General features: G+C 42.9%; 1 protein-coding gene across 2 annotated transcripts in view; it reads right to left on the minus strand.

Moving 5' to 3' along the window:
* Positions 1–24,368, minus strand: part of LOC124066256 (inositol polyphosphate-5-phosphatase A) — a 132,105-nt gene that overhangs the window by 23,514 nt on the left and 84,223 nt on the right. For both annotated transcript variants that reach the window (XM_046402525.1, XM_046402524.1), the window contains exon 9: positions 14,771–14,855. In XM_046402525.1, the coding sequence (XP_046258481.1) occupies positions 14,771–14,855 (85 nt within the window). The remainder of the gene's footprint in view (positions 1–14,770; positions 14,856–24,368) is intronic.

Genomic DNA, 24,368 nt, shown 5'->3' on the forward strand with positions numbered 1-24,368 from the left:
GTCAAGCCAATATAGCGAGCAGAAAAAGGTCCTTTAGACTGAAATGTCACAAATCAGTCCTGCTGCGGCCATGAAGAAACGGCACATCAGATTAGAACAAACACCATTCCCTGAGAGAAAGTGGAACAACTCTCTGCAGTCCCCACCACCACCTCAAACCCATTCCTTCATGCTCACCCCCCCCCCCCCCCCTTCCCCAAAAGCAACTTTCTAAAGCCCTAACAAATCGCTCCATCTTTCACTCATTTAGGCCATCCAAATGCAGGGTCAATATGGTCCCCTGGCAGCCAAATGCTAATGCGCTTAAGTGCGCTTAAGCAGCTTTGTGCAATGAATAGGCCAAAGAAGAAGCTAGTGAGAAGGGCAAGAGATACTTTCCCTGTCAGAAAGTCATTGTAGCCGCAGCTAGCAAAGACAACCACACAGTCATTTTTTGTGTCATCTTTGATTAGCGCCAACTGCACCAAATGCGGTCACTTTCTCTTCAATACAATTTTTTAATTAACTTCAGATATAAATGACAAAAACTACAATCTTTCTAGACAATCGATCGTTTCAAATAAAAAGACATTTTTCTTAAATAGACCTTTTTTATTTGTGGACTGTACAAGGATCATTGCAATTCTTCCAAGCGAGCCCCCTTCTGTCGTCCACTTTTGCAAATGCAAAAGTCAGTCAAGCAGAAATCCCTGGCCACTTCACACAAGCTCACACTGCTCACTGTCACAATAAGCATCAATGTCTAAAGGACAGAAATACGCCCTCCATTCATATTCAAATGATTCTGATAATCCAGTAAGGCTTGGATCAAACATGGTCATCACCAAACATGAATGTGTCTTCTACATTTGGCAGTGGTGCACCTACATTGGTAAGTACATCCAAATATATGTGGATATGGACAGACAGAAGACCTTCCATAGGTTTCCACTTGGAGAAGAGTGGGATGACATCATTCTCAGTGAGATAACTTAACCTCAGGTTTTATATTCAAGTTAGCCTACAACCTTGTGCCAAGACTGTCACTGCAAGAAAGGTTTAAATAGGAAAAAAAGAAGAAGAAATTAGCTAATGCTGCTTTTTCTTGGGGGAAAATGTCTTTTCCCAGAACTATTAAATTCCTGGTGAATGTAGCTAAGGGAAAACTAATGATTTCAGCTGCAGACTTTGTATTTCACCTACTACAAGAGCAAAAAAGAAGCATAGGGCATGTGATTTATTTGTGTGTTACATACAACAGAGTGTCTAACTGAATGAAATTTGCTATATTTAAAACAAACAATAGTTGGCGAGTGTAGCAGAACAACCCTGGTGTGGCCAGTGCTTTAGGTATCCTGGGCGGAACTGCTGCATAGTGCCGGATGCTGACATGTGGCAGATTGATCTATTCAGAAGTTAATTGACTGACCAATCAGTGTGTGTCAGTGCAGCTGGAGGTGCCTGATTGCACCCAATTGATCACAGCTTTCCTACTGTCATCCTCTGTGAAAAACACCCTCATCATCCAACAAGCTTAGGTCCTGGCTCTTCGCAGCGCTTCTGTCATGAGATCTGCCCACCAAACACCAGAATGGGGAAAATGAGAACCCCATGCTATCACTTAAGACCATATCAATGCAGTGATGTCTCTTTCCTACTGCCAGCAGAGCCCAGGTGCTTGTGCAGAATCTCCAAACAGATCTGTTTCTTCAAAGCTCCTGCTTCCTAAGCACATTAAACACAGAAATGCTCTTACTAACCACCCTAAATTATGTTAGCATAATTCATTTGGTTGCAATTGGCTCCTTATTTAATACATGACAATTAGTTTGAGCGAGGAAAAGAGGAAACCAGGCAATGGGAAAATATTAACAGACAGCTGTCAGGAAAAGCAGCGGTGGTCCAAGGGACAGTCAGGATGTCTTCACTCCTCTGGGCTCTTTAACTCATCTTGCAAAGTGACTTGGCATCAGATCTGTGCATTATGGGTCATAGGTCAACGCTGAGTGTTTGTAGAGGGCCAGAGGGCCGGGGGTCTGGGATGAGAGGTTGCCGAGGAAGGCGCTGCCTTTGTGCATCAATGAAGGATAATCTCATGACTGTCGAAGGAGGAAGCGGCTGTTTAAAGGAGCTCTCTATTCCAGCTGCTCTCCTTAGAAGAGAGGTTAAAGCAATCTGTCCCACTTCAAAGACCAAACACACACACACACACACACACATCCAAGCCTTCTGTCTCTGGCCCTGGCAACAGATGGAGGCGATCCACTGTGCCCAACTTAAACACTAAGAAACGCACACACAGCACCATGGCATTCCTGACAATGCACATCACACACAGTTTTACATGTCAATATTTAGACTAATAGAAAGTGCACAAAGCAAAAAACAGTAAATACAATCAAGGTTTAAAAGACAAAAGAATATTTCATTTCTTAAAATTAAATACAATTTTCCTGCTGATTCTTGTTAACAAGTTGTTGGCTGCTATTTGAATTGATGTAAATCTTTAAAATCACACATATAGTTAAATTAAAAAAAAAAAAGCAAAGTAATTTCATAAATGCACAGCTTGGCAGTGCATTTCTTGAGGACTGTTTTCAAATGTGCATTAATACACATTGGGTAAACTTGTGATTATTTACAGCAGCAGGAGGACGGCGTGTGTGGGACTGACTCAAACTACAGCCTGTGCGTTCATGGTAATGAAGAACACGTCACCCAGTGCAGTGCAACAGTGTCGCTCCCTGATGTGTTTTTAATAGCCTGTGGATAATAATGGCACTCTGTGGTACAGAGGAAATACTTATTACTAGGATTCTTTTTATTTGTATAGTTGTATATTTCATAGTGTGTGTATTTTACCCACTCCTGCCCTTTGAACCATAATGCATATTTGAGTTCCTGCTTAACCTGACATTTATTGACCTGCTCTTGGTTGAATATGTGTACATTTGCTTTATGCCTTTGGACATACTGATTCTGCTGAAGACACGGTGGTGTTGATTAGTAGTTAGTACCTTAAATATAATCGACAAGTAGTAAAAATGTGTCCACACTTTTCTCCAAACTGTCAACCCACAAATGTAATAAGTCACATTTAGAACTGAGAGATTAAAGCTCAATTAGGTGGAGAGAGTAGAAGGCTGTGTGCAGAGAGAGGCAGAGGATGAGTGGACAATGAGCTAACTATTCATTCTTCACTACCAGTGGCAGGGGACAGGGGCTCCCCTTTGTGTCAGCAGGGGCAGTGGCATTGTCAGAATGCACCATTATTTTCTCTCTGCCATACAAAGCAGGACTGCCAGCTGAGTTAAGGTGTGCCAGCAGGGGCTGGCAGGTTCACTGTGAATTGCTTAGCACTCCGATCACTTTTCTTCCGTTCAACACTCTTCATCACGCCCATCCCACATGCATGATTGCGACGTCTGCCCGAGCTGGGTAAGAGGGGGCATCCAAAGTAAGCAACAACAAACTCGGCCTCCTGCTTCCCTGCCAGCTATTACACGGGAAAGCCGGTAAATCAGCTGTGACCCTCCCCACCCCATCTGACTGGACATAAGCCAGATTTATCCACTCCTCTCTCCCTGTGGCCGGCTAATTTAATGCTTCCAAACACCGTGGATTCATCATTGACACACATGGAGAAGGACTGAGGATTCAACATGGAAGAGAGGGGAGAGTGGACATATCATCACCAGCAAAGTTAGCCTGTGTGTGACCTACTGGTCAACAACTGACCCTAGTAAACCAGGCCTGTGTCACCCCTAACAGCAAGTAACACACACAAACCCTCACCCCTTCCCATGAACTCGTTGAGCTGCGTGAGAGCTGACACTAACGGCTGATGGCAGTGTGTGTGCTTAGTAGGAGGTCTCCTAACCTGCCACGCCCTCGCCAAAAAAACGAGCTTGGAGAGGTAAGAGGGCGTGCAAGGTAGTGATAATGTGCCCTATTTATCTTGTGCATTATAACATCTGGGAAACTTCTCTAAAAACAATGGCACACATTGAGGGCTGCCATTCTGGCTTTACCTTCAGAAACTGGCCAAAAGCATTTGTCCCCTCGGAAGGGATAATGGACAGGCCACAAATCATTCAAGACAACAGGACGGAGGGGTGTGTGCGTGTGAGAGAGAAAGTCAATGTATGTGTATGTTTTGTGTGATTGTGTGTGTGTGTGTGTGTGTGTGTGTGTGTTCCCCCCTGCTATTTAACTTCTCTGCTGGCCCATTCTGCAGGGCCCCGCAGGACAAATTGCCCTGCATGGTTGTCTTTGAGAGGCAGTGCAGCGCGCAGAGAAAGGGACAGGGCTGAAACACAGGGAACAGGCCTATAAAAATTCATCACTTTGACCCCTGCGACCTCCCACTACCGGGGGGGTTACACACACACACACACACACACACACACATTTGCTCACCCACCCTAACTCACGGTCAGAGATGGGAGCAAATATTCTAAAATTCTCTCCAAACACTTTAAGTTAAGTTTCATATTAACAGAAACACGCAGTAACTTAAACTAAACTGGTTGAGCCACAGAGATCTCCTCCTCCTCCTCCTGATCTCTTTCTCTCACACATGCACACTAGCAGACACAATGGCCAAGGAAAAGCCTTCCACACAGGAAAAGGCCACCAGATGCTTCATTGTGACTGTGTCTCTGTGTAAAGTAGTGGCAGTAAAAGGAGGGTGGGTTCTCCAGAGGCGTATTAGTCCCAGTAAGAGGAGGACATTGTCTCAGGCCGGGATCTTGACACATTACTGCCACCTGTACAAAGAAAACCTAATGAGAGATTTAATCTGAGAAACCTCCCCTGCCACTTTTGGTCAGCACTTTGAAACCAACTGCGGCAGATGTCTGCAAGACTGTTTAACGCACCGGCTTCTCTTAACCTCTCAATAAGGCCATGCATGCTTAAATTGCTCAATAGCTACCTTAATGTGGCATTCATTTGAATGTTGTTAGCTGCAGTTGTTATGCTTCCAAAAGGAGGCCTTGGATCTGAAGGAGCAGCCAGCAGTGCTGTGGCCATTCATGTTCTTTTAAACACCCTGGGCTTAAAAAGAGCATTTATCCTTTTAAATGAGGACACAGATTCACATCCAACCATGAAACAATCATTGCAGCACATTTAAACATGGCCAACAGAAGAGCTATTAATATAGAGTTTAAACACTTACTAAGCGCCTGGCAACACTACACTCTCATTTAATCTACCTATCCCACCACAGCTCTTGTTGGGAATCAATTACAGGAAGCAGACTGTGAGGTAATTTGTTGTTGCCGAGTCAATAACAGAACATCGAAGACCCAATCAGTGATTGTTGATTAGAGAGAGTCCAATGGCAATGCAGAGTCTGTCGAGTTCATTACTTCGAATTCGATAAAACCTGGTTACCACTATCAACAAGATGAACAACAAATATGCAACAAACATCCCTTCACATGGTAGAAACTGTCAAATTAGATTGAAATTCAATCAATGGAAACTGACTCCACCAGGGAATATCTATAGTGTGAATCATAATGCATTTATACTGTTTTATGAGTACACTCATAAACACACATAATGCCAAAGTGTTACACAATGATAAAGTGTTGCCAACATTTTTATATCAGATTATTATAACAAAGACCTTTATCTCTCTGAGGCAACAGTTGAGAAACAATTCAATTCAATTTCTTTATATAGCACCTAATCACAACAAAAGTGGCGTCATGGCACTTTTCAATTAGAGCAGGAGCAGCAAACTCTTGCATTTTGGTACATCAGCCAAAGTGCTTGATGGCCTTTTCAGGCAGGCAGGTGACCAACTATCTTCCTTCCTGTGAGCACTGGAAGGAGAAGACGACCCTGGTGAGGCACAAAACCCTCCTCATACACAAAGAACATCGATTCATTTGGAGCACCACCCTTTAATTTGTTTGCACCATTTCATCTAAATGATGCTCTTGTCCACCAATGTGAGAGAGAGAAAGAGGAAGAGAGAGAGAGAGAGAGAGAGAGAGAGAGAGAGAGAGAGAGAGAGAGAGAGAGAGAGGGAGGGAGGGAGGGAGGGAGGTGTAATTCAGACAAGGAAAAGGGGAAGAGGAAGGTATAAGGGGGAAGGGGTGGAGGGTGGTCTTGAAACCCTAGCACAGGGCGCTAGGCAACCGTCTAGTGGGTGGGCTTTGTGATACATTTTACCAATTTTTCATGCCCATCCCTCTTGTTGTGACCCCACTCAGGGCCTTTTATATCCCTGACAGCTCTGCGCAGGAAAACATGCTGCCGCTCTGATAGCATGAAATCGGGAACAAAGACCCCCAGGGAGAGGAGAAGGGGGCCACCGAGGCACGCTGTGCTCCGGTCCCGCCTGGCTCTGGACACAAACAGATGTTAGGCCAGCCCCAGCTCTCTCTGCCCCCCAAAAGAGGAGGTCCTGTTGGAGAGATGGGCCTGAAATGCATTGTTTTGGGCCTCCTCTAAGACAAAAACTGGAGCCACTCCTTCTGAAAGGGCCTGGCAATATGGCCGTCACAGATAAATCACAGAAGGGGGAGTGAGAGAAAGGCCCATGAATTCAATGTGGCCCTTAATGGGCCCTCTTAAATATGATGGGATATTTGTGCGTGGATGTGAATGGAGCCCAGCGACTTTTAATGTCAGAGGGCAGAGTTGTTTAAAAGCCCATGGTGCCAACAGTGGCTTTACAGCTGTTTTACAATGAGCCATTCTGCAGGAACATCACTCTGCCGCTGACAGTAAAGATTCACACAGGGAAACCTGTAAGCCAAGTTGTTTAAACAATCCTTGGATTTCGACTGACTTCCTTAACAACAGCAAAACATTTTATGATCACTCATCTGTTCTTTTCCAATTTGAAAAGGAATAAGTCCAGACAAATACAAATGGTTATTGCCTGATTTGAACAGGAACCTTGACCAACTTGTGAACTTGTGAGTGAATTCAGCCATGAACTGCCACTCTAACATAAACTGCTTCTTTGCATATGCATAACAACTAACAATAATGATTAAAATGCTGGAAATAGCAATGGAGACGGGGTGTGTTGCTTGTCTGTGTACAACCCCCCTGAGACAACATGTGTTATCTTGACAACCACTCCATCCTTCAGAGAGGAAAAAAAACTATTATTGTGCTCTGTTCTACAAAGACTGAGAACTGCATTAGTCAAAAATAGACTGACATCATACAAGTCGGACACTATGTACCAGGCACAAAGAGATCCCTATCCTTCACAGTTTATGCCACATTTCATCTGGACTAAATAATAGCATCACTGTTAGTTGGGGCTGGTCCTCCTTGTGATTTGGCAAGACAAAGCATCAATAAAGCAATAGATAAAGAAAGCCTGAACTGGAAGCCAAAGTTGATTATTCATGAGTTATAGAGAGATTACATTGTTTAGAAAAAGCGGTGGATTAAATAAAACAGGCACAGATTAAGTCTTGAGTCCATTTGAACTGACAGACTGATCGAATTATTCAATAATTAGATTTAGAATATGTATATTATTAGCATAATCTTGACAACCGCATCACGGTAACTGACATGTAAGATATGCAGAGACTTATCACCATCATTTTAAATAAAATGTAAATAGCGTAAATAATTTAAGTCATTTGACAAAAAATAAAATTAAAACATTTGACATGTCTGCTTTCCTTACACGAATAAAAAAGCATGGACAGCATAGATTAACTAATGTAGGGTCCATAAAGTTCTGTCTGATATACTGCACATAAACTGGTTCACAGAATTGCATCAATACAAGAAAGGTGTTTTCTGTAAGAATTGAGATCCTGAAAGAAACTAAGCACATTTTTAATTAATCTGTAATGCTTAAAGAAAAAAAACCAAAAAAACAGAAAACATAATCTGCAACAATTTTCATAATCAATTTCTAAGCAAAGTTGCCCAAAACTGAACTATGACTGCTGATTTTCTTAGCTTTCTATGACTGTTGGATAAAACATCTATTTCATATCCATATCTATTTTATAGACCACACGATTAAAAGAAATAATTGGCAGATTAACTAGTGATGAAAGAAATCATTCCAACTTTCACGATATGTGCTGCATAATGCATTTTTGGGTAAAGAGGAAATAGCAGGAGAGGATGTTGAAGACAGCAAAGAAAAAAAAACAGAAGAGACAGAAAGTTTTAGGGTAAAGACAGAATGAGGACTCTATGCCTATATTATGCATTGATGGCAGAGGTCACAAAGCTTGTTTTGGCTGCATTAGAGATAATGTGAGTTGTGTCTGTCATACAGGTGATTAGCAGACTATTTTCCCTACTGTTAAACTTCTAAAACCAATTATTAAAATATTCTGGGAGAAGCAGGATCAGCGCAACATTAGTGTACCATGTCCAAATTAAAAAAAACATTGGCTCAAGCTGGAGAGCACAGCAATGGTGAACAAATGAGGAGTAACTTAGGTTACATCCCTGACCGAGACCAAGCCCAGGGGCCAAGCAGGCAATGTCCCCTCCAGGGCCCTGTTACTGCCAGGCTCTGCGCTCATCCTTGGCTTGGTTTGTCAAGATGTCCCACTGTTGGCATGGTGTTCCCAGCTGCCAGTCACAGTGCCTCCCTCCCTCCACCCCTCCAAGTACACAATGGCAGTAGCATGGCTGGCGCCGGGCTCAAACGGCCTGTTGTTAATGAGCAGGACCAACAGAAGCCACTGCTTGTTCTTCATTTGCCAGCATTTTAATGATATGGACAGTGCATCCATCAAAGCTGCATCGCTCAAGTTACGCCCTCATAGCTGAACTCTTTTTTTTCCCCTCCATGTCTTCAGCATTGTATTCATTAGCATCGAGAGCAAACAGAGAATAGAGAAAAAGAGGCGCTGTTGTCTAGAGGGAATAGTCTCCCTCTATATCCAGATGGGTTATCTGTGATATAATGGGCCCTCATTGTGACAGATTGAAGAGATGATATGCCTTTATTGTATTGTAAGGAAACATCTCCATTGCAGGCTTCACCTGTGTGGCCATAAACAGGCATGGGTCAAACAGAACACTCATTTAACTTGCACAGTGTGTAGTAAACGGGTGGAGGGTTTACTGCAGCACGACAATTAAGACAGTATCAGGTGGGTTGTCTTTTACAGGAAACTATATTGATTTAGTAAGCCACAGCAAATTATGTAAAGGACTTGTCAATACAATTTGGCCCAGTAATAAAATAGTCAAATATAACACTCCAGTGCCTCCTCTCAGGTAAAGCCTTGCTAACACTCCAGATTTGACAATAAATTAACTAAAAGAGGAGAAAACAACAGTTACAACGCTATCCCGAAACTGTCATATTTAATGTAAGAATCTTCCATTTTTACTCAAATTCTGATTAAGTATATGAGGGCTGGGATGTGTGTGAATACATCTGTGACTCTGGGTTTAAATGCATGAGTGTATCTGGGAAACTGAAGGCAGCCAAGGAGGGTCATGGTCCCTAGTGTCAGGGGTTCCACAGAACAGAGGCCCAATCAGTGCTGGCCCACTGGTTAATGGATGGATGGCCCCAAAAATTAATTAGCCTGACTAATGTAGTGTACACTTAATTACACTGGCTGCCTTTTGATTTATTGCTGGCTGGACATGCACATCCTAGTCAAAGTCGGGCTAAAAAGGAAAAATTGTTAAGCCTTTACTGGTGCAGATTATTTACCAAGACCAGGTTCAGCAGCCAGGACAATGGCCATCAACTATCTAATGAACTCCTCTTGGTTTCAGGTAGAGGCAACATACTTAGGGTTTCACTCTACTACTTAAACTGCGACATCTACAGTATACAAATTAGATTATTAATAAAAACTGAACCGGTCCTCCAAAGTAGTTAAGTGAAGTAAGTCTTTGATTCTTTAACACCTTCTCAGACTGGATCAGGGCAAAGGTTATTACCCCAAAATGCTCATTTAGAAATAGCAATTTTATAAACAGAAGATCGTGAATGTACAAAAACAGTAGAACAGTCCTCCCAGACGCTGTAAAACGTGCAGCAGTAAACACACACAAAAACAAAAAAAATAAAACATGGCAATCGTGACCCCTTTAATGCTTTTCTATCTGTGTTGTCTGTATGCATTGAGTAACTCCACAGTGTGAAAAATGAATGATCTATCATGCTGGCCTGTCATTACTGAGCGTTTTACAGCATTCATTAGGAGTGGGGCTAGTCTAGGGCCCCACCTTTAATTTCATGCTGCTCAAGCGAGAGAAAGGACACAGGACAAAGGAAGGAAGATTGATGCCCGGTCCGGCTCTCTGTGCTTCCTGGAGACGCAGACAGGGGGTGCTGATCCAAACCTTTCTGCAGCCAGTGAGAGGCCAGCTAGCCTAATGAAATCTGTCCATAGCAGCAGATCAGGCCCAATTAAAAACGGCCCCACACCATGTCACAGGGACAGTAGATCAAGTCAGCAATTAACCTTCCGACTGGCCTCTATCAATCCTTAAATTGGAGCAGGCCGGCCAGCGGCATACAATCTCTGCAGATATTAAATTTACATTCTATTAAGTTTAATTAGGAGGGATTTTAAATATACTAGGAGTCCAGGCACGGAGCCCTAAGCCTGTCATCGACACCGCTGATTCACAGCCACTTCGAGGGACACACACACACACACACACCACTATACACCTTACACCACCTTCTGACGGAAGCATAGAATGAAAAATCCTGTGTTTGCTGTAGGTGTGAATGGGTCAGCAAGGCCTATGTGACCTGGCATCATGACTGAGCTCCCATGTAGAAGGTGGCATCGCTCAGCCTCAGTCTGAACATGGGTTTCTGTACTAACAACATTCTGTACTAAGATTTATTTTTAGGGGTTAGTTTAGGCTTATTATCTGACCATTAAAGCACTTTGCAACAGATTCGCTTTTTAACCCCTGCTTGCTCCCATGGTGATTCTGTTTACAGTAAACCTGACTTGACTGATTAACATTCACCTGGAGACATGAACTGGCAACAAGTCTAACTTGATGATTCTGAAGAACAGCTTTGGCTGAAAGCTGCAGGGACTTTATACTGAAGGTCACACTTCAGTGACCGTGTTACTGTTTGTAAAACAAAGTTGGATTCGGGATAGATTTAAAGACAGAACTGAAGAGGGTGAGAAAAACTTGATAACTTGAGAGCTTAGTCTGCTAGGTGTTAGGGTGTGTTTTATTGCAAAAGTTGCAACAGTGCAGTATCTTTATTCAGTTAATAACATCTCCTTGAAAGGGGCCTGAACATGAGTTCTTAAAAGAACTTGCAGGCAGCACACCAACAAGGGGACTGTGAACTTTCAAACTGCCGGACCAAATCTTTTAAACCATTCCTTTTCTGCTTCCTGTTTTATCAGCAATGATGCAAAGCATGATCAAGCCAAAGCATGATCAGACCCATGGGAGAGGAGGGAGGAGGTTGGTGGGGAACTGGACCACCTCCAGGCCTCCAGCCCTAGCATTAGTCTCCACGTGGCTGTGTCCTTTGTCTGCCAGTCAAAGGGCCGCTGAATGGAGGTCAATTGAAACCAATTCCCTCTGTCGGACACAATTAATGGGGTTGCCCGGACTGGGCAGAAGGGGGGCTACCGCAGGCCTTTGGTTACTGATCCTGCTGCGCAAGCATGCCAGGAATTTGCCACCTGGAATCTGCCCTGTGACAATAACAAACCCATCCCCTTCTAAACCCACCTCCTTTTCTGTACACACATGGATACATCCTAAAATACTCCCTGTCCCATCCACCCACCTACAAGGCAGGATGGGTGACAGAGGAGTGACCAGCGGTTGTCCACAGTCTAGTCACCCACAATGGACTAGAGACAGAGGAGAGAAGTGGTGTAGCGTGCAGCTGTACAGAAATGTACTGGAGTATTTTCTGATCCAGTGACTCCCAAAGTGGAGGCCTAGTGATCCCCACGGGTGTTTGAGGGTTGTCCCTGATGTTAAACAAATCAAAATGCAAGTAGTTGAATTTTGGGATTATTTTGTCTGCTCATCACAGCCAAATTATCTATTCATCTGCATAGCTTTTCTAAGCCCTTTCTTATCGATTTAAAAATGGAGAGGATAGAGAGAAAGCAAAAAATGAGACTCATACAGGGGTAATGAGAGCCAGCCTGTCCGTGTCTGAATCAATCTTCAGATAAGTATGGACGATCGATCCACCACCAGCCCATCTACAGTTAAGCACTTCAGTGGATGTGCACTAATTGTCCTGTTGACATTAATTGTCATTAAAGGGCTCAAAACGGCCTTTCAGCTGTGAGTTACATCCTACACTAAGGTTGCAACCCATTTGTTTATTGGTGATATCACAGCTCTGTCTGCCACTAACACACGGGTCAAGACAGGTTGACCACCATGCAGGAAGTGTTTATATGAACCAGTGCTGCCCTTCTAATGACACATTTTGCACCAATGACATCACCAGCCTTTTCTGTTGTCCCCATTAAATGGTCAGCAACTTTGAGGACCCCTCATTAAGCTGGAGAGAAAATGTCTAGGTGTGCCTGTGTGGTTTAATCCTGCAGCTCTAACTTCCTGAGGGGAAGTCTGAAAGGCCCCCCTGCACTGCTGCCACACCCCTTTAAATGGGGTGAATCAATCTGATTCATCTGGCCTAACAAATTGGTTTGCGTGTGTGTGCATTGGCTGTGGATGTGAATGTGTATGTGAATGGGGGCCAAGGTGCATAAGAAAGGATCTGTGCAGAGGGGAGAGGGGGCAGAGATGGACACACACACCGATGCAAGCCTAACACATCCCTGGAAAAGGGGTCATGACCCCTGCTGCACTCAAACAGCATCTCCGAGTGGTAGAGACACAGGGAGGGTGAGTGCTTACCTACCACAGAGGAGCACAGACAAGACAGGAAACATGAGGAGAGAGTTACCTAAATTAGCAACACAGGAAAAACAGAGAGGATCCACACATCTCATCTGACTGTCTGATTGCATGATTGCAGATTAATGCTGCCATGTTGCCTGCCAGTATTGGGATTGAAAGCACATCTTTCTTATAAAACCATGTAGCATTTTGCCAATTGTAATGTGTAGAACACAGTGTATTTTATCACAGCGATGCTGGTAACTTATTAAACAACATATCATTGATATAAAGTCACTGTAGCAACTCAAATGTGTGTCGGGTGACATCTAATTGCAAAAGTTGCCTTCTGAATAGCCTCAGTGTTTGCACATCTGCTGTTGCGGCTTCTGTACTTGGATTTGTTATGTCCAAAGTAATGCATCTTCACATGATCAGGCAGTTAATGTGACCCAATTACAGATCCAAAATCAAATGTACTGCACAAACTTTGAGGCAGTCAATCAATGCCCCTGACAGACTGCTGATCTCTCTTGGCTTGCCATTTTTTAACCCTGACTGGAAAAAAATTGGGATGTTGTGAAAAACAAAACGAAAAAAAATGTGATAATATGCAAAAAACAGTACAAAGACAATATTATTTAATATATTACCTCAACTTCATTGATCTTTGTAAATGTTTGCTTATTCTTAATTCAATGACATTGCAATACATTTCAAATAGGTTGGGACAAGACTGGCAAAGTTGTGTGCTGCTCAAAAAAACAAACAAAAAAAAAACAACCCTGTTTTTAAGCATTCCACAGGTAAACATGTTCAGTGGTAACAGGTGATAGTATCATGACTGGCTATGAAAGAAGCATCCTCGAAAGGCTCAAATGTTCACAAGGAAGGGTGGGGTGAGGTTCACCATTTTGTGAAGCAAGCAAGGATATGGAGCTGTCACACTTTTATTAGTTGATCAAAAGAAAATTAGATTCCAACTATTTTCCATAATCAATTAATTGTTTCAGTCATTTTTCAAGCAAAAATGTCAAATGTGTTAATTTCAGCTTCTTAAATTAAAGTTTTTATCATTATAATAGCAAATGAAGAGTAGTCTTCTGGTTTTGAACTATTGGTTGCACAAAAAAAAAGCGATCTGAAGACCTACTTTGGGCTCTGGGAAACTGTGAGAAAATTTTTTCACAATTATTTAACACTTTATAACCAAACAATTAATTGTGAAAGTAACAAAGGGAACATTTGTTAAATTGCAGCATGTAAAAACAGTTAATTTGCAAATGACTAATTTTTACATTCTCTTTTCATTTGTTTCACACAGTGTCCCAACTTTTCTGAAATCAAGACCGTAGAAGTAATTTAGCGCCTCCCTAGTGGCTGGACGACTACAAAAGTCTTCTTCCTAAGTCATTTGAGCAAAACCCCTCCATTCAGAAAGCCTTCCCTCCTCTTCCCTTCTCCCTTGAATGGGGTACTGGTTGGAATGAACAATACCCACACCTTGAACAGACCCACTGATTCGAGGGCTATTGTGCTGGAGAGAGCGGCCAACAAGTGGCTCTCCCACTCTGTTATCATAGGACACCACTGTCTGCGGTGGGCCTTTATGACTTGTTATGCTACTAAGCCCCCTCTGTCTCCTCATGGAGAATGCTGAATGACTGCACCACCTTGGCTCTCACTGGCCTCATTTGCACCAAGAAAAGGGGGGGGAGAGGAAGGGAGAGAGAAACAGCAGTGAATGGCACCATAACATAACAATGCACTTGGAGGCTCCGTTGGCAAACACAGCTGGGCCAGCAACAGTGAAGCGTTTAATGAGTCATAACTCTAAAGAGACGGTTAACTACTAAAACCACACAAACACAGGTAACATATTACCATGAGTTTGATAGTACTTAACCACATATGTTTACAGTATTAGTGTGACAGTTACAAAAACACTCACCTCAATAACTTGCTTTGAGTCCAACCTGAAGTTAAAGTCCCCAAAGACAAAATATGGCACCTTCTCATACCGCTGGTCCGTGATCCTGAAAAACATTACAAGCTGTTGTCAGCTAGAATGTCTTCAACCACCACAGAAATGCCTGTGATGGGTGCAGGACTTGAGATCAGAAAATCAACATACAAGCTGTAAACATACCTTTCAGAACAACACTAAAGATGATGAATATCTTGACAAATTTTACTATTAGTTGTCAAGGACTTTTTCCAAGCTGTCATTTGATGATTTCCCCCACCCGCAATCTCAGGGTATTTAGTTCATGAGGACCACAGCACCACCTGGTGGCCTGAGTGCTTTTGTTTTGAACATTCTCACCTTTACAGAGCAGAGAAAGTGACTTCATTTGTAAAGCTTTTTCATATGTTTTTGTGGTCGAGCACAATCTCTGCTCCACAAGTTTTAAGGCATGTAGGGTTAATCACAGCACACACAGGGACACATTTTGTGTGTAAGTATGGGGAATCAAACATGCTAGTTTGATAAAATCAGAACATTTTTTGCAATTAAAATTGTGACTCATACTGCAATATGTGTCAATACAAACATCCATCCCTAATTGAAAGCTGAAAAACTGGTGTCCTATCTATAATATCCTAATATTGCTGTATGTGCCTTCTATAATCCATGTACAAGGTAGATGTCTTTGTGGGCTTTAGTAATAGAAACTTGCACATCTTGAAGGACGTTGCTTGCCTGTGCTGCTACAGGCTCTGCGTCAATAGGAGTGTAGCTAAAGTGACCCCGTGCTCTTTTGATGCCTCCTACTGCTGTTTTAATCCAGGCCATTTTATCGTCTCCTGTCTCGCAGATGTTTTTAATCCACTGCATGCATTGCTTTTTTTCCAAATCTGAGAGTATAATGTCAGAGGATTCATGGAGTATAGATTCTCTCTGTCATGGACTACTTCCAAATCGCCAGAACCTCAACACAGCGCCAGCATCCTAGTGATTAAAAAAAATGCACCTAAGTGACATATAATTAACTCCTATGCCCCACCACCTACTTAAAAGTGGCTCTCCATAGAGCACAGATAGAAAATTAAGGTGGATGTAGCGCAGCCTCTTGTGTAATTAATGATTCAGGATGCTTGGCTCGCTATCTCCACTAACTGTGCGGATAAATCTCACCAAAGACTTCCCAGGCCCAGATAACAATATATTTATGGGGTCATAAAGAGAGAGAAGAAGCCTCTTCTTAGCGGTGGGTCTCCGCTCTGGGCCGCTGTCGTAAAGCATGGCCACTTCTTCTCTATGAGGAAGAGTCAGGGGATGGCATGGAGGAAAGGGTGACTGGAGTAAGAAGGCGGAGAACACAGCTATTATATTAAATAGAGAGTATGGAACTTTGACATGCTATTATATTAAACAGAAACTGGATCGTTTCTCTACCCCACAGGATGTTCAAGAGGGGGTCAACAGAAAGACTGGGACATTCTCTTGAATTTCATCAAAATAATCGATGCTATTATTAATTTTAGGACATTGCTTCATTGTTTCCTGTAGTCAAAGAATGCACAAATAATCAAAAATGAAATCTACCATTTTTATCTATTATTTGAATGTTATGGAGTTGCAGTTTGGGCTGCAATTAACAGTTGTTTTCTCAAGTAATTGATGAGTAGTACAGACACAGGTCTACATACAAATATATGCGTCGACTCCAGACAGGTATGTCTTCAGGTTAGTCAAGGCACTGTCTACCTATGGGCTGTCCCGCATGGCTGTCACAAAGTCTGGTTGAGTTTGGAAGGAGGGGCAAAGCGATGGAGAGGGAAGATTTGAAACAGGTGCCGGACATGGGGTGCAGAGAAACTGTTCAAGAAATTGTTTTTTGTGTGTGTTTTGTGACAGAAAAGACATCACTTGAAGTTACTGCCAGGATGCTGAAAAGTTTACAGATGATCTGCTGTGAGTGCCAACAACGAACAACGTTGGACTAAGAGGAGCAAGGCTGAATAGACGGACATCGGGACAATGCAAGAACAGAGAAGCCGATGATAAGTTCCTAAATTAAGTTCACACTCATCTGGCTCAAGAACACTACAACACATAAGTATTAAATTAACATCAAGTCCCTGTGACAGTTGCGTGTCCAAATACTTGTGGTCATGAGCAGCTAAGGTACTGCATGTCACTTCACAAAACCGAATGTTACACGAAAGTTGAAATGAGGGTTGCAACTAACACTTAACATTTTCATTATCAGTTAATCTGTTCGTTAGTTTTAGGATTAACAGATTAATCATTTAGTTTACAAAATGTAAATGTAAAAATGTAATTGTACAAAAGTTCTCATCACAATCTCCTAGAGCGCGTGAAGTGACGAACCAACAGTCCACAATCCAAGGACTCTTCATTTACTCTTGTAAATGATGAAGAAAAGCATCAAATTCTTACATTTAATAAGCTGAAAACAGCAAACATTTGACATTTTCACTTGAAAAATGACTTAAATGATTAATCGATCATCAGAATAGTTGGCAACTAATTTTCTTCCAACGGACTAAAAGACTGATCGACTAACTGCTGCAGCTACAAATATGTTTTGCCTTGAGGTATTGATATCATAAACCTTTATCAAGATAAAATTCTGATATTGTGTTTTTACAGTTCCTTCTCCACACTGCATTGCATCTCCCTATGGAACAGAGCCTGAGCTAAATACTTTATCAAACTGTATTGGTAATGACATGCCAACACCCATCCAGACTACACTGTGTGTAGCTCAACCTGAGCCTCATGTCATTAATGACCTTACACACTGGTGCCAAGAGACTGGGCTCTATTCAAACAGGGTTAGTGGCCAGTTTATCCTGCTGGCTTGAATGGAGGGTGGTAAAATGGCCGTACACAGGCGTCAATGCCGTGTTACAGGCGTGGGAACTCATGTATTCCTTGAGTTAATAGAGTATTAACTGCTCCTGTAAGTGAACATTAGAAGCAAGTCAAACCCAGTGTTATGCTTTGTTATAAAAACAGAGACTGGGCTAAGTGACAAACAGGAAAAAAAGAAGAGAGAGGGGAAGTCCCCCAAATGAGAAAAGCATGGGCAAAAAAGCAAGGCAGTGATATAAAAAGTAAAAGAGTGTATGTGTTTTTCTCCAGAGCCTGGAGGTTTTCCTCTTCTATGTGCTCTAGCTTTATCCCACTAACAGCCATGTCTAATACCCGCAGCCTGGCTGTTTTGTCTGCTGTTCCAAGGTATCAGCTACAGGTCAGAAGGTAACACTCTGTTTACACGATCGTTTCCTAAAGCACTCATGGTGACCCGCTGGTGTGAAAGTTGACTTTTTTTTTTTTTCCTTGGCCTTTGTGGGATGACCCAAGAATTGCAACATTAGCTACAGCTACTTGGTGTGAAAGGGGCCTGAGGGTGGGGGGTCTTGAGGTGGGGGTCCCATCCTTGCTGACCCTCGCCCTCAGCGGGGGCCCCATTAGCCTCGTCATCACAGTTCATTCAGGCAAACTGTAACAGTGTCAGTGACATTCTCCCACAAAGACGCACTCCTTTACACAGTCTATAAACATGCTTCTGCTGGCCAATTCATCGCACGGTGACTCCCCTGAAAGAGACTCTCCACAAGGGTTGCTCTCACTGAGGTCTGAGCCGGGGCCTTCGTCAGGCCTTCCTAGAGGCCACACAAAGACAGGGGTCAGACGTTAATTTATAACATGGCCCCCCGACTCTGCTCCCAGGCTCCTTAAACCACCAGCACAAAGCAGCCACAGCATCTCTCTCTCTCTGACTCTGACTCTACTTTGCTCTCTCACACACAAACATAAGTCACAGAAATGAACACACATGCAAAAACAAAAATGTGAACACCTGTGCAAATGCTCTTGGACCAAAGACCCAGACAGCGTGTTAGTCTCACAGATAACACTACACCAAGCACACCAAAATAACATATACAACACCTGCCCGCTTAAAATGCCTGCTTCTCCTCCACAGCAGCCTCAGTCTCACACTCACTCCTTGCCAGATTACACGCTGTGATTGACAGCTAAACTGGGCCATAATAGACAGTCTGTATGGGATTATGAGGGTGCAACGGGGAGCCATGTCATGATTATATTGACAAGATGACTTACCATAAGTTGGCCGTTCAGTTTCGGCTTTGCACACAATAGCTTGGCCGAGCGCAGTCATCCATTGTAAGTAAATGTTGAGAAATTGGGAGAATGTTAACATTGTGAAGAATGTGCTGGGTGACGTCTTCCTGAATAGGCCAGGGGTGGCCCCTGACAGGACCTCTGACACCACAGGACAGCCTGGTCCCTCTGGTCCCCCCTCTTAGCACCCAATAGCTCTCCTCAGTGACACCCACCCCACCGAGAACACCACGCAGGAAAGACGGAGTGCTGGGGGTGGGGGGTGCACTTACGTTGCTGCGGTCATACAGAGGTTAACAGATAAGTCATCTCAAGTCAAAGGCACAGCTCAGCTTAGCGGACATGAAAACTTTGTCTGTCAATGAGGAGTGTCTGCTGAGTAATTCAGGCGCTCCTCAGACGGTCCCGTTTCCAGAGTTGAGAAGTCTTTCTTTGGACTTCAGTGTTCATGAGCTTTTAAGTTGCTACAAAGAAGATGTGTTGCATTTTATTGCATTTAAGCAACACCGCTGTTGACTGAAGTTTGAAGCTTTATAGTACATAATGACTTCACCATTCCCTAAAACCACTAAAATATTGCTTTACCTGAGTCGTCATCAGGATTAATGCTAAAGGCTTTTCCAACTAATCAAGGTCACTCTATATAGACAGCAACTTAATTATAAATTAGATGGGAGAAAATCAAACATTTTTAATCAACCATCAACCAAATATTTACTTTTGTTCACCACATTTGTCAAAGGCTGCAAGTCGTGTCCCAAAATATTTATTTGTGTGTATTATCCAAGATGGGAATTCATTTTTCTGATCATCCCGACACCACATGAAGACTGGATTACCAGCTGACCAAAGTGAACAATTTCCCCTCAGATCCTCCGGTTCCCTGTGGGCCAATTGTTTTTCTGTAATCTGATTACTTGCAAATATGTTGCAGTATTTGCACCACTAAGATACAACATCAACAGGACCCTGCATAACTTCATATTGCTGTGGCCCCTATCCTTTAGGGGGGGCTCTGTGCCAAAACTAGTTGTAAAGCAACACCTTCATTACTTTAGTGTGTTGTGCTAATGTGGAAATTCTGGCATTGTGTTAACACTCATCTACAGTATATATATAATGGATATGCAATATTTGATCATCAGCAAAATACAGACATCTCATGTGGAGGTACTCGTCTTGCTAACACAGGGATTCCATGTTGATTTTGGCTGTTTGCATGGGCACAAAAGTTAAAAAGAATGACTGATAGCTAAGAGATAGCGGTGGCAAAGCTGTATGTGACCAGCCTCTGAATGGATCAAGTCTGTCTCGAAAAAAAAATTGGAGGGAGGGGAACATTCAAAGTTCTTTTCAGGTGCTGGAGAGAGATTTCACCATGTAAGTGAACCATCCACCCACTTTCACAGAGACTGGTGGAGCACGGTGTGTGTGTGTGTGTGTGTGTGTGTGTGTGTGTGTGTGAAATAAACAGGTCCACTATGAGTAGACAGACACTGAAGAAGATTAACCTCTGCTCCTGCAGGCCTCCCAGGGTGAGAAGGCAGAGTCCCACACAACACACACACACACACAGTCGTGTTTGCATCACTTTTGTGTACATCACATAGACTTACATTCATTTCCTGGAGACTTAACCACCACCTAACCTTAACAATAAACATTACTTGTCTAATCCTAACCCTCACCTTAAAACAAAGTCTTCACCCTGATATTTAATGATCTACATAGTAGGGACTTCCGTTTTGTACCTACAAGTAAGACGGGTCCTCACAATGTGACTGTGTAAACAGATTTTTTTTGTCCCCATAACTACAGGGATATGGGTCCCCACACACACACACACACACACACACACACACACACACACACACACACTCTTCTCTCATTAATAAATTCATTCTGGCTTTATGGAGGATCTCCTGGTGATTATCCAGTCCTCCCTCTCGCAGCTCAACATGTCTATTGGCTGGAAACTAGCCGGCCTTTCTCTGCTCTTTCAGCCTGTTGTTCTGGGAAAAGCCTAAAGGGAAACATTTAGATTGGAGGGCTCTTTGAGACGCTCTGACAGTTGACTGATGACCGTCCATAAAATTACAAAGCAACGCTGTGTGGTGGCCAGTGCGGCCCACTGCCTCCCCATGGGAAACTAATTGCTTTGAATTGTTAACGGCAACATTATTTTTCTGCCAATCATTGCTTTTCAATGCCTCGAAAATGAGCATGAAACAAGTCTTTTCAGCGAACAAAACAGTTAAATGTCCCCAATGTTGATCAAATTAACTTCAGCACTGTGACAATGGACTATATTTGTGTGAAAATAATGGCATGCCACAAAGGACGCCTTTATGCCAGGATTTCACAGTTGTAATGTAAAACTGTTCTCCCCTGAACTGGACCAGCCACTCTGAATGGGGGCTGAAAAAAAGAAACAATCTCCATTACACAAAAGGGATTTTTTTTTTTTTTTTTTTTTTTTTTTTTGAGGAAAAGGGAAAAAAACTGTTGATTTTATCTCATGCTATCATTTCATGGGCTCATTGAGCAGCCATGTTTTCCATTCTCTGGAGAGGCAGGGGGTTCAACTTTCAATACATCAGCTGCTCGGCGCAGAAACAAGCTGATTTACAAACAAATTTAGAGCATCTCGTCCCTTTATGGAAGTTCCTGGCAGATACTTTACCAGTCCTTAAATTTAATAAGATGTCCAATTAAATTATTCTTAAAACATTTTTTATATTTAGGTGCATATAAAGTTAATAAGCCCTGACATAATTGTAAAACAATGATCACACATCAAGGCATAGTTAAGTTCATTTTCAAAGGACAGGAAAACAAGCAGGGGATGCATTTCAAGCAGAGCTTTGCTTTGCTTTCATGGAAGTGGCCCACACATCAACGCAGGCTATAGAGCAGTGCTTTTTGATGTGACTCAATAGTGAGGTCTGGTCAGCTAAACGCTGTTCCTTCTCAGCATTGTTCCCCCGAGGCCTTGAAGCACTTTGGAGATAAACACCGTTTAGCAGTTAAAAGGGCCACAGAGGAAAAGGCTTATCAGATGTGTCCTCAATAGGCCATAAGCTGCATTATGAGGCCTGGGCCCCAGATAAGGTGCAGGCTGAAGTTTGATGCCCGGCAGCAGAACTCCATCCCCAGCATTGCTGTGTGTGATCAGGCTCCTGTGGAACTCAGCTTCCTCATGGAACTCAGCTGGTGGTAATGTTCATGAGGCCCCTCCTTACCTCACCTCTCCTCTCCTCTCCCATCCCGCAAAGAGAGATTAAAGCTCAGAAAGAGAGAGGGAGAGCTGAGGGAAGGAGGGGGAGTTTGGCTTTAGATATTCCCCTGTCCCTTTCCTGCTCTGCTTTCTGGGGGTAGGAGTCAGAGTTAGGACAATGGCCAAAAAGATGGTTCCCAACCATCGCTGAATGGGAACACTGTTGGTGGTAGCGCTTCATTCAAAGCCCGGCCCGGGCACATTGTCCTCCCAGATCGGCAGAGGAGAATGGAGTTTGCTGGTGGCTGCCAAAAGGTTAGCAGCCTCTGTGAAAGGACCGACCCATTATTCACTGCCCTTTACAGAGCCCAAACACCCTTTGTGCTCCTCCTCCCTTCCCTCTGCACCGCCAGCTTTTTCTCACTCTGGCGCTCCGGATCTGCACCCGACGGTTTCACCCAAAGTGAGCGACTGAGGCGCGATGTCACCACCATCCCACCCCTAGAGCAGGGAATACCAGGGTAGCTGGAACATATAATGACCTCCCCACCACCACCTCCGCCACCACCTTGCCTCTCACACCACTCACTCCTCATCCCCACCCCTGTCAAAAAAGAACCTTTAAATGATACGGCCCAGAAGTAACAACAGGGTTACCATTCACAACACAAGGGGATTTAGAAAGAGGGAGCGTGGAAACTGCCAGTCAGCCAGCACGACTTCTATTCAGTCCCCTCGGCCACACAACTAAACGTCCTCTATTTAGGTATATTTACAAGGAAACCTTTAAAAATAAATCAACTGAAAAAGCATGATGGAGGCAGAGGAAGCACAATGAAAACACTTAAATGTAAGCAAGAACAGAAGTCCTTTTGAAACATCACAGTAAATCCAGGTAAGTTACAGCGTAATAAAAATTCCAAAAGCTGCCATATTTTTGAAATGCTCCAACTTCCCTGTCCATTAAAGGCGGGCCATTCTTTCAAATCAAGAATGAAGCACAGGTAAAATATGACCTCGTAGAGAATACTTTAAAAAAGTGCCTCATAATTCATGCACATCAGAAAGCAGCCTGGTGATAATGTATGCCACCCATATATGCATGTAGTTATTCAAAGTGGAGGCGGCGGGGGAGTCATGTTGTGCATTTTGATGCCATTCGGGTGGGAGGTCACCTGCTGCAAGTTGGCTTTCACTCTGTGTTAGCATGACCAGGTGGGGAGCAGGGGTTGCACCGTGCACTCTCTCATTCTGCTCTGCTACAAATGGATGTCCCATAAATCACATTAGCGTGGCCTATAAACGGGTGGCCTGATGTTTGTGTAGAGGCTGGCTTTACTCTGCCCACAGTGAAGACATCTTTACTATTACGACTCTGAGAGCCTTGCCAGCATAATTACAGATGATACATTTATTCTGAGGGTAGATCCCCTTAGGATCATGAAACTGCAATTGTCATGGCAATCTGACTATTAAACTATAACAAACCTCGTATAGAAGTGTACAAAGTTGATCAATATTATCCCTTGTAAATTTTGTGTAAATCAGATCAATTTTGCCAAAATTTTTGTCACCAATGTCCAATTGAAAATTCTCGCATCATTGTGCATGCCAGTCATCAGATGAAAACGAAGATGAATGTGGGATTAAACAACCCAAAAAAAAAACAGAAAATGCAGAAAAGTAGGGAGGAGTTAGAGAGAGGACAGAAAAAGAACAGATAAAAGAGAGTTGGGAGTTCACAGACCGTGTAGTGAGTAAGACCCCCCTACTTTTACAGAAACATGTAATCCCACTGGTCTAAGACTGAATCCCATTAAAATCCTCTTGGCTGTACCTCTCCTGCTTGCTCTGACTCTAAGCCTCCATTACAATATCAATACAGGTTTTGCTATGCCAGAAAGGACTGCCTGCTGGATACTATCTACTCTGTTGTACTACACAACAAAACGGGTGCTTAAAAATAGTAAAATAAATAAATAAATAAAAATAATTACATTAAAAAATACATTTTAGAATCGTCTTTTTACCTTTATCACACTTTACAACCATGTTAGGAAAGCCATCTTAAAAATCTCAGCTGAATTTTAGTATATGCCTCTCAGACAAATTATATAGAAAATAGACAGCAGACAAGATGTGATTAAGGTTGACAAGAGAGAACTGGGGTGCTTTTTGATCTCATCAAGAACACAGGATTGATGAAAA

This window comes from Scatophagus argus, chromosome 10 (genome assembly GCF_020382885.2).
Source record: "Scatophagus argus isolate fScaArg1 chromosome 10, fScaArg1.pri, whole genome shotgun sequence".
Classification (NCBI taxonomy): Eukaryota; Metazoa; Chordata; class Actinopteri; family Scatophagidae; genus Scatophagus; species Scatophagus argus.